The sequence below is a fragment of the Neltuma alba genome, unplaced genomic scaffold, assembly GCF_004799145.2.
Source record: "Neltuma alba isolate B1F8T4 unplaced genomic scaffold, ASM479914v2 tig00005787_pilon, whole genome shotgun sequence".
Classification (NCBI taxonomy): Eukaryota; Viridiplantae; Streptophyta; class Magnoliopsida; order Fabales; family Fabaceae; genus Neltuma; species Neltuma alba.
In genome coordinates, this window is record NW_021634231.1 from 1 (window position 1) to 10,986 (window position 10,986).

Sequence of the window (10,986 nt, forward strand, 5' to 3'; positions counted from 1 at the left end):
ACCTATCCTCCCCTCACGACACATGGAGTAGGCAGTGCCCCTTTTTGGGTTTTTTGACTTTAGTCATCCGATTTCCTACTCTCCTGTCCTGTGTCTGTTTAAAGCAGTAATTTTCTATTTATTTATTTTAATACGACTATATTGAAATTAGACGTACAAGAACAAAAACATGAGATTTCTTACTTTCTTATAAAGCAATTCAGTTATTTTCCAAAAAGTACTTAATAGTCTTATACAACTCTGGTTGAAAATTACGAGTCCAACTCGGAGGGCTTTGTAATATTGGAAAGGAGTAAATTATTTTTTCAAAAACAAAAACGAGGAAATCGCATGCGAAGGTTCCTGGTAATTTCACTGAAGACGTAAATTAGTGAATTCCGTCCATTTCCGATTCTCCGTTAGTTAGTTGGGCCTTGAGCTGATATTTAAATGCTACTCTGCGGACGGAAAAAGAGAGGTAGTGAGAAGGAAAAAATCCTACAAGCCTCTGTCAACCTCATAAATGGATGCAACTGACCCCACCAGCCCACACCGGTGTCATGAGGAACACGTATCCTCCTGCGATTCATATCCAGCAATAAAATAAAATTAAATTTTCAGCAGAGACTGAAAGTCTGAAACGATTACAGGTATATAATCCGGAGACTTCAACAAATATTTACATTTCATACGAAAAAAGGAGGAATCTTTTTAATTTCGTGGTTGGTCAATCTAGTTGCGAAGTGGAAAGGGAAGTATAATAAATAAAAAAGTGAAACGCGTCCTGGGTATCAGATCATAGCGTTCGACTTTCTTCTCTGCTCCGTCGCGATTTCAGCTTCACAAGCAGGCAGCGTCTACAGTCACTACTAGCTATCTACCTTCTCAGGTTTGATTTTGTGTTCTTTTTAATTTATTTCTTTTTTTAAAAAAAAGAAGTTATCATCCTTACTTCTGGTCATGCGATGACCCGGCTGATCTTTCTCCTGTCTATCTCTTCCTTTCCGTCGGGATTACCTCTTTTTGTGCTCTGAATATTTTTGATTTTGTCATCTGGCTTTTCTATTCTTTCGTCTGCCTTTAGTTTTCGGTGTTTTACGCTAATATCTCGCCGAATGGTAGATAGAAGTAGAGTGAACTGATTCTGTTTCCACGACACAAGTCAATGAGTAACTAGGTAGATAGATTGGTAGAGTCGCTGGTTCTTCTGCATACTCTGTCATTATGGCTTAAAACTAGTGTAAAAAGGAAAATTAAAAATTCACAAGTTAACAAAAACTTGGGATGGAGGAGGCTGGCTGGAAGCAAATAGCGAGGATTGCCGCTGATTAAGAATCGACTTGGGATGAATCCTGGGCCTGTTTGGACAGGTTATAAGTAGCTTATAAGCTGCTTTTGAATACTAATTTACGGAATACGAGACAAATATGTGAGAGGAGTTTTGTTTCGGTTTCTGTGAAACGTTTTGAGGATATTTTCACTCCAAACGGGGCCCCTATTTTTTATTTTTGTTCACTATGAAAGTTGGCAAAAAAATTCGTGGATGAATATGTTAGCGTCTTCTTTCTGCTCCTCCTGTCAAACCTGAAGTGGGTGTGTTATAGAATCCTTGATTTTGGTGTTTTTATCGTATCTCATACCTATGCAGTTAGAAGACTGACTATATTCAAGCTCAGTTGGCCTCAAATGAAAAATATATGAAAGTTCACTCATGCCAAGTACATTTTTTAACTCACTTTCATCTCTGTTCCATTTTCATTTCCCTCAAAAACACTTTAAGAATACCAAACGCGGCCTCAGTGTCTTGTGTATCCTTTCCCATCTTTCCAATGGATTCATGGTTGTTTGCCTAATAAGGAAAAAAGGGGTACTCATCTCATCTTGCTCTTTCCTTTCTGACAGACTTCCCTAAATTATGGGGCGCAAACTTTTGTGGGTGGCTTTCTGTTTATGGGCTTTAACATGCTCTCTTCTTCCTTCTTTCTCTTCTGGACTTCTGAGAATTGGTTTGAAGAAGAGGCGTTTAGATCTCCAGAGCATCAAAGCTGCCAGAATTACAAGAGAACAGCTAAAACCAGGCAGACCAGTGAAGGGTGCACATAGGTATATTGGTAGTTCGGACGAGGATATAGTACCCCTGAAGGATTATTTAAATGCGCAATATTTGGAGAGATTGGAATTGGTACGCCCCCACAAACCTTCACTGTCATATTTGATACGGGTAGTTCCAACCTGTGGGTTCCGTCATCAAAGTGCTATTTTTCTGTAAGTTCAGCTTAACCTCATGATCTCCAACACTACTATGTAAGAGTCGTTTCTTGACTAATATTTTCCTGCAGATTGCATGCTATTTCCATTCTCGGTACAAATCAAAGAAATCAAGTACATATAGCAAGAATGGTAAAGCCGACAGATTCATGGCCGTTTCTTATTATTCATGTTTATCATAGTGATAGCTTCAATCAGGCAAGCAGTAACTTCGTATGTTATATGCCTTCTAATTGAAGTTCCGATTTTGCCTATCATTTTGTCAATCAGGAACTTCATGTCAAATAACCTATGGATCTGGATCCATATCTGGCTTCTTCAGTCAAGATAACGTTAAAGTTGGTGATGTTGTTGTCAAGCATCAAGTGAGTACTTCTCAATTTGAGCTTCTATTTCAACATGAACTACAGTTTGTCCCCAGTCTGCGGCAATGCTTAATTTATTACCACAATAATCTCTTATGCAGGATTTCATTGAGACAACCCGAGAAGGAAGTCTTACGTTTGTGTTAGCTAAGTTTGATGGAATACTTGGACTTGGGTTTCAGGAAATCTCTGTTGAAAAAGCTGTTCCAGTATGGTATTGTTTGGCCTATCCCTTTTTGTTTTTATTTGCATTTGATTTCCTTGTTCAAGTATGGTTTTCCCCTCCTTTCACCTCTTGTTTGCAGTGCACTTATTTACTGATCTGTTACAAAATTGCAGGTATAATATGGTGGATCAAGATCTTGTAAGTGATGAGGTATTCTCTTTTTGGCTAAATGGGGATCCAGATGCAGAAGAGGGTGGCGAATTAGTTTTTGGAGGTGTTGATCCAGATCACTTCGAGGGAAAACATACTTATGTGCCCGTTACTAAAAAGGGTTACTGGCAGGTTAGCAAGTGCATAAAATACTTTGATAAGGAAATTATTTTAGATAGTTAAGTCTAGTGCCAGTAAGTAACAAGAATGTTTTTCTTTCTTTCAGTTTGAAATGGGTGATTTTCTCATTGGAGGTCTGTCAACAGGTGATTTCATTATTCCTTAGCTGTCAAAAATTTCTTGGGGGAATTTACTGTGAAATCTGCCCGGGGGGGGGGGGGACTCCATGATCTTACTATATCCTTATGAATTACAACTATCTTTTCACCAATCTAATTGTTAAATATATTGATATTATTCTTAGGTGTTTGTAAGGACGGCTGTGCTGCTGTAGTTGATTCCGGAACATCCTTGCTTGCTGGTCCCACTGTATGTGCTTCCATCCTTTTGAAAATTTAACATTTGTAGCTTTGATCTATAACTACTGCTAACTGCCTAATAATTTCAGTCTGTTGTGACTGAGATCAACCATGCCATTGGAGCTGAAGGAATTGTGAGTTCAGAATGCAAGGAAGTTGTATCTCAATATGGAGACTTGATATGGGAACTCTTAGTATCAGGAGTAGGTTCTCCGACCTTCCATTTCATAGTTTGTGTTTGGGCTTTCCATATTGTATTCTTGGACCTAAATATAAAGGACCATAATTTGCAGGTACGGCCTGATGAAGTATGCACGCAACTTGGTCTGTGTTCTGCATATGTGGAACAATCTAAGAGGTCAGTTCACTGTGTTTCACAAGTCATAATTGTTTATTCTCAGCTGCTAACACTGTCAACGAGTTTGGCTTAAATGGACTGCTGAAGTGATTTTTGATCCTAATGGCATGCAGTACTGGGATTGAGATGGTTACTGAAAAGGAACAGAGAGAAGGGTTATCAGCTAGAGAAGATGCTTTGTGTACATTTTGCGAGATGGCCGTGATTTGGATCCAGAATCAGTTAAAACGAAGAGTAACCAAGGAAAAAGTACTTAACTACATAAATCAGGTGGTCCTTTTGAACTAACCTTTCCAGAAATCAAACTTGCAGCATAATTTTTTATGGTGTGTTGATTATATCGGTTTTGGTAATTTCAGTTGTGTGAGAGACTGCCAAGTCCAGCCGGCGAGTCCACAATAAGCTGTGATAGTGTATCTCAACTGCCAAACATTACGCTTACAATTGGAGAAAAACTTTTCGACCTCACCCCACAGCAGGTTTGCTTTTGATATTCTAAAACTGAATCACTACTATGATATGATCCATACGTATATATGTTAGCTTGTTCAATTCTGAGGACACACTGGCTGTATCAAATTTCAGTATATTCTGAAAACGGGAGAAGGCCTGGCAGAAGTTTGCATTAGTGGGTTTATGGCATTTGATTTTCCTCCTCCACGGGGTCCCCTCTGGTATATTACCTTCTGATTATGTTCGTCAGTTTAGAATTACTTGTGTAATATTCAGAATTTTAAATATTTGGGCTCTTTCCCTTGAACAAAAAATAAACCACATGTGGATGCAGGATTGTGGGCGACATTTTCATGAGGGCATACCATACAGTGTTTGACTATGGCAATCTCCAACTAGGTTTTGCTAAAGCTGCCTGATACGAGTTGTGGAAGATTATGTTGGGAAAATCTTAAGAAGCTTGTGATTGTATTGTAAATAAACATGTGTGGCTATGTAGCATACCATGGCTTGGGTTTCCGTATGAAGGACATAGTCAGGATGAAGCATTGTAACTTGAAGATATCCTCATCGTAGAAGCAGTACTTGATATTGAATGGCCCTGTATTCATCAAAAGCACGTAGCAGTACTTGATATTACTGAGGCTTATGATGATTGTAACTTATGAAGAGTGTGTGAATAAACATACCCAGTCTGTTAATATGGCACGGGTGAACTAGAAAGGTTTGTTCCTCCTTAACCTGACGGGTTAAAGTTAAACCGACTTGGACTTGGTTTGCTTCTAAGACGGTAGGTCTGACGCCCTTTTGTAATAACAATAACAATAATAATTAAATAGTTCAGATCAAGGGAAGACTTGAGAACTTATGTATTATGCAAAATTTAGTGAGTATAAGAGTAGCATGGTTCATGGTGAATTTTAAACTTGTTTTTTTTATTAATATTGATATTCATGTTTCTATGATATTTTGGAGGATACCCTTGGGATCAAGTGCCCGATGCTAAAAGTAGTTATAAAAAAGCGGTCAGCGCAAAAAGCAAAAGGCGACAAAAAGCTAATTGGAAGAGTGAAATTCTTTTTCTTTTCGCTTCGAGCTAACGTGAAATTCAAGCAAGGCTGGCTCAAGCCCAACCAGCAATTTTAGATTTATTACGTTCTAAAGTTAATTAATCATGGACGTTAAAAATAGGTTTCTCATTCAACTTGATTCAAATATAATACTACTTTCAGTCTTTAATATAAAATTTTATTTAATTTTAATTTTAATTTTAAATATAAGATCGTAATTTATTTTGTCTTTTATATTTATCTATTTTTTTAAAGTAATCATTATAATAATTTTAACTAATATATTTAATTAGTAAGAATATTTTAAGAAAGACAACACCTATTTATTACAAATAATTAACTTAATTAGTTTTTTAATCTACTCAAATTAATCAATAAACTCTTATATCAAGAATCTATTCATTTTTAGAGGATAATGACAGAATATTTATAATATTATTTTATATAACATTTATTAAAAAAAATTACCTTTTTTTCCTTCTTATATTTATATTTATATTTATTTAGAATCTCACATAATTCGCTCAAAAATCCACGTCAAACAACCTCGATGACATCATTTACTTGCACCAGTTAGACAAAAGCTGCGTCCCTCCAGTTTGGCGTGTCGATATTTTATAAGTACTGAATCGGACAAATTATGTTTCTTCCTTTTTCCCCTTCCTTTGTAGATGTGGGGCCCTTTAATCGGCCTTCCTGCTTTTGTCAATAGGCACTGTAGTGTTCGTCCCGTAAGCTCCTCAGAGTCTCAACGTTCCTGCTTCTTTTTTTTTTGGACTCACACGTTCCTGCTTCAGCAGCAGCATCTGCAGTGTCTTCTACCTAAGAAAGGTTCTTTTTTGTTCCTAAATCTTTATCATCTTAATCATCTTATTATGACCATCACCCTTTATAATCTTCTCTTCCCTGCCTGAATTTCTGTTGACTTTGTATTTCTTGAAAATTTGGTTTGTTTCCCGTCCCTGTATAAACTTCTTCTTCTTCTTCTTCTAATCAACAAGGCAAGTTAAAACTTGAACAGATAACAACTAAGCATTAACACTAGAGCTTGCAGTTCCCTCCAATTTGTCCCGCTGTAATTGGATTCGTCTTTTCCTTCTTCTGGATGTAGCTATTTCGATGTTATGTATCTGGGATTCTAGTGTTTCTTATGCATATTAGAATCTGGTAATAGTGTTTGTTGCTTTCGAATTTATGATAAGAGTAGAATGAACTGCGTCACAGAAAGAAAAGAAAAAATAAAGTAGAATGGACTGACACTGTTTACAAAAACAGTTAATACGCTCCTAGTAATTTGAGGAAATTAGTATCCAGAGCTGCTGACTAAGAATTCCTCTAATTTATCTCTAACTAGTTCCTGCTAATTTCCATGTTAGTATAGCTTGGATCCTGTAGAATTCTTGATCACTATAAGGAATGACATGTTAGTGTATTCATTGCCTAAAACGGAATATCTGAATGGCGGCAGAGAATATTTCTTCCTCTCTTTGCACATCTATCCATCTCCCTGTTTGTGTTTTTGTTTTTTTGAGTGCGGGAAACAGTGTTTAGAGACTTTATTACTACACAGTTACCCCTTTCCCATGGTTGCTTGTCTTTTGATTTTGCTCATCGAAATTTCTGATTCTCCTTTATGGCAGGGGTTCCCTTCATTATGAGGTCCAAGCATCTGTGGACAGCTTTCTGTTTATGGGCTTTAACATGCTCACTTCTCCCTTCTTTTTCTTTTGGGATTCTAAGGATTGGTTTGAAGAAGAGACCTCTAGACCTTCAAAGAATTCGGGCTGCAAGAACTGCAAGGGAAGAACTGAGACTGGGAAGACCAGTGAAAGGTTCATATCAGTATATCAGTAATTCACATGATGAAGACATACTACCTCTTAAAAATTATATGGATGCGCAATATTTTGGAGAGATTGGAATAGGCACACCCCCACAAACCTTCACTGTCATATTTGATACTGGTAGTTCCAACCTGTGGGTTCCATCATCATGGTGCTATTTTTCAGTAAGTTTGTATCTCGCTCAATATCCATAACTACATCCATATGAGTCTCTTGTTAACCAATAATTTTCATGTGCAGATCGCCTGTTATGTCCATTCTTGGTACAAGGCTAGCAAATCCAGTACATACACAGAGAATGGTAACGTTACTGGATTCATGCCACTTTCTCATGATTGATTTTACTGATTATGCTAGATATAATTATGGAAGCAGTAAGTTGGCATTGTACATGGCATCTAATAAAAAGGTCGAAACCTTACATCATTCGTGTTAACTTGTCAATCAGGAACATCATGTGAAATACAATATGGGTCTGGATCATTATCTGGTTTTTTCAGTCAAGATGATGTTAAAGTTGGTGATGCGGGCGTAAAGCATCAAGTGAGTACTTTATTTATAAGTTTCCGCTTGAAAAAAAAAAAAACTATATAGTTTTTTCTGTCCACAATCTGCAGTAGTACTTGGACTTGGGGTTTCATCAAGGCTCTCATGTTAACCTGTTAACATGTTGGATGTAGGATTTCATTGAGGCTACTCGAGAGAAAAGTCTTTCCTTTGCATTTGCAAAGTTTGATGGGATTCTTGGACTTGGGTTTCACGAAATCTCAGTTGAGAAAGCAGTGCCGGTTTGGTATAGTTTTTTGGGTTTTTCCTTTGCATCTGATTTTCTTGGCATTGTTAAAGCATGATTTTTCACTAGCGCCTTTGGGTTGTGTCCTGAAATTACTGATCCACTATCAAATCATAGGTACAATATGATGGATCAAGATCTTGTTAGTGAGAAGGTATTCTCTTTTTGGCTCAATGTGGATCCGGAGGCAGAAGAAGGTGGTGAGATTGTATTTGGAGGTGTTGATCCAAATCACTTCAAAGGAAAACATACTTATGTTCCAATTACTAGAAAAGGTTACTGGCAGGTAAGAAAATGCAAAGCTAGAGTTAGTTTGACCAGGAATTCGGGAAAACTCCAGAAAATTTGAACACCAATTTGTTGCCTTTTCAGATTGAAATAGGAGATTTTCTCATTGGAGGTCTTTCAACAGGTATAGGCATTGTTTTATTTTTCTACCCCAAGAAATTTTTTATTGGCCACAGAGAAATCTTGAAGGGATGAAATCATATGGTGCATAGGAAAGTATGAGATTTTTTTCCCCCTCCTAGACTAACTGAAGCAGAAAATTTGTGAAATCTGATTTGCTGGAAAACTCGTATTCCTTTATAACAATTTTTGTTTGTCACCTGCTTAATTACAATAACCATATATTATAATTCTTAAGGTGTGTGCGAAGGTGGATGTGCTGCTATTGTGGATTCAGGAACATCTTTGCTTGCTGGTCCAACGGTACGTGCTTTTGTTGTCCAAAAAATTTCCGCTTATAGGTTTTTTTCATCATTTTCGTTAACCGCTTATCAATTTCAGTCAGTTGTGGCTGAAATCAACCATGCCATTGGAGCTGAAGGAGTTGTGAGTTCTGAATGTAAGGCAGTAGTTTCTGAATATGGAGACAGGATATGGGATCTATTAGTATCAGGGGTAGGCCCTTCTTCCCTTCATATGGAGTTTGTGTTTGTGCGTTCTTCTAGCTGTGACATTCTGTTTCATGACTTCTCGGACCTAAATGCAGTTGATCTTAATTTACAGGTGGATCCTAGTGAAGTATGTTCACAACTTGGTTTATGCTCTGCATATAGGGACCAATCTGAGAGGTCAGGATTTTCTTATTAGCTTTATGTTTCACCGTCTTACTTTTTGCTTGCCTTGCTTCTTGTTTAAAATGTCAGAGTTATCCATTCCCCGTATAAGCGCATATAGAGGGAAAAGTAGTTTTCTGCAGAAGTATTTGTCAGGGAACCTCCATTATCAAACCAATAGAAACTGAGAGACTAGCTTCAGTAGCTTACTAAATCGTCTCTTAAAACAGACTTCTAAATTTACTCATTTTCCTAATACTATGCACTGCAGCAGTGGGATCAAAATGGTGACTGAAACAATGGAAAGAGGGGGTATGTCAGCTAGAGATGATAATATGTGCTCCCTGTGTCAGATGGCTGTCGTTTGGATTCAGAATCAACTAAAACGGAAGGTGACCAAGGAAAAAGTAATCCACTACATAAACCAGGTGAGCTTTTTAAACCAACCTTTCTAGAAGGCCAAATTGCATTATGGCTTTGGGCGGTCTAGTGACTGACTACTTTCTTTGGTCATTGACAGTTATGTGAAAGACTGCCAAGCCCCGGTGGGGAGTCCACTATAAGTTGTGATGGTATTTCTCAGATGCCAAACATCACAATTACTATCGGAGATAAACTTTTCAACCTCACACCAGAGCAGGTTTGTTTTGAACTTTGATAAATATATCTCTGTGTCAATATCTTTCTCAGATACCTTAGTGAGAATGCTTCGCTGTTTTCACAGTATATTCTGAAAACTGGAGAAGGAGATGCAGCAGTTTGCCTCAGTGGGTTTACAGCTTTTGATATTCCGCCTCCTCAGGGCCCTCTCTGGTACATTATGGCTATTGCATTCATAGTTCTAGTAATATTGTGTCATGGACATACAGTAATCAACAACCTTGCATGTATCGAACCCCACACACACACACAGACACTCGTTCCTTTCAGCTTTATGGTTAACCCACATGTTCCTTTCAGCCTTATGCTTGTTTTCTAAAGCAGCCGTACATGGATGCAGGATCCTTGGCGATGTTTTTATGAGGGTATATCACACGGTGTTCGACTATGGCAATCTCCAAGTGGGTTTTGCTGAAGCTGCCTAGAGGGGCTTATAAGGAGAATCATGTGCAGTCTACACAAACTTCCATGTGTTTTAATAAAAAGTTAATGGTATTACTGGTTTAGGGTCGGGAGAAGAAGCTGATATAATACTTTCTTGTGCATATGTCTATGTTACAGCATTCGGTCCGTAGGGTATGGTGGTGGGACGCATGCACGAACCATTAAAAATGTGATAAGTGTCAGTCAAAAAAATCAAAAGGCTGTTGTGAGTGCCACTGTTTAACATATCCTCCCGTTTAAGGCTGTTTGAAATGGGATGTATTAATCGACATTGATTGGTAGTAATGATAATCAAGGGGGTGTTTGGTAACCCTTAATAGAATTTAAAAAAAGTGCTTTTATTTAGGCTGATACAAAATTTCTCTCACTTATTTACATTGTAAGTTGTAAAATTATTTTTAAAAAGTTAATATTATAAAGGATCAATGAACTTATTTGAACCTTGATCTTTTATATTCACTAATCATAATAATGTTAAATAAAATTAATTTCTAAATCATATTTTATGTGATAAATGTAGAAATCTTAATTATTTTTAATATTAAAGATGTTTAATTTTTAAGAATGTATTATTAAATTCTAATAATATCTTATTTTTAAATTTTGGATCATTATACGTCGTTCGCGTCCGGAAATCCATGCATGTCCTTCATTTCTGATATAATGCAAACTTTGACCGGAAGGACCCTTGTATGTATCAAAAGGCACGTACCATTGATAAATAATACTGAGGTTTGTGATGTTTGTTATTCAGGAAGAGCTTATAAACAAACGGTATTACTGGGTTTAAAATTCATCTCTTCGTATTTGCTAAAGCATATGAGCAATAAGATTTG

At 37.1% G+C, this 10,986-nt stretch overlaps 2 protein-coding genes across 4 annotated transcripts; both read left to right on the top strand.

Annotated features, from left to right (window-relative positions):
* Positions 1-1,880: 1,880 nt before the first annotated feature.
* Positions 1,881-5,196, top strand: LOC114748743 (aspartic proteinase-like). Its single transcript, XM_028937194.1, is given in 14 exon segments — positions 1,881-2,141; positions 2,144-2,244; positions 2,319-2,379; positions 2,518-2,612; positions 2,714-2,826; positions 2,952-3,120; positions 3,215-3,254; positions 3,413-3,477; positions 3,557-3,670; positions 3,761-3,825; positions 3,939-4,095; positions 4,185-4,304; positions 4,411-4,499; positions 4,613-5,196. Coding segments are annotated over 14 exon segments (1,521 nt in total). The 5' UTR covers positions 1,881-1,894; the 3' UTR covers positions 4,698-5,196.
* Positions 5,197-6,141: 945 nt separating this feature from the next.
* Positions 6,142-10,482, top strand: LOC114748741 (aspartic proteinase). Of its 3 annotated transcripts, XM_028937193.1 has the most exons (14): positions 6,142-6,179; positions 6,989-7,356; positions 7,433-7,493; positions 7,641-7,735; positions 7,873-7,985; positions 8,103-8,271; positions 8,358-8,397; positions 8,632-8,696; positions 8,775-8,888; positions 8,997-9,061; positions 9,318-9,474; positions 9,567-9,686; positions 9,771-9,859; positions 10,047-10,482. In XM_028937193.1, exons 2-14 carry the CDS (start codon positions 7,003-7,005, stop codon positions 10,129-10,131), a joined length of 1,527 nt encoding a protein of 508 aa, XP_028793026.1. In that variant the 5' UTR covers positions 6,142-6,179; positions 6,989-7,002; the 3' UTR covers positions 10,132-10,482. The 3 variants fall into 3 exon arrangements, with proteins under 3 accessions (XP_028793026.1, XP_028793024.1, XP_028793025.1); XM_028937191.1 differs by lacking the exon at positions 6,142-6,179 and having other exon boundaries at positions 6,967-7,356; XM_028937192.1 differs by lacking the exon at positions 6,142-6,179 and having other exon boundaries at positions 6,967-7,356; positions 9,321-9,474.
* The last annotated feature ends 504 nt before the right edge of the window (positions 10,483-10,986 follow it).

Excerpts from the sequence above, each read along its gene's own strand:
- LOC114748741 (XM_028937191.1), top strand. The coding sequence starts at position 6,982 with ATGGCAGGGGTTCCCTTCATTATGAGGTCCAAGCATCTGTGGACAGCT. Across the intron at positions 9,475-9,566 it reads TAATCCACTACATAAACCAG|TTATGTGAAAGACTGCCAAG; the intron begins GTGAGCTTTTTA and ends GGTCATTGACAG. Across the intron at positions 9,860-10,046 it reads CCTCCTCAGGGCCCTCTCTG|GATCCTTGGCGATGTTTTTA; the intron begins GTACATTATGGC and ends ACATGGATGCAG.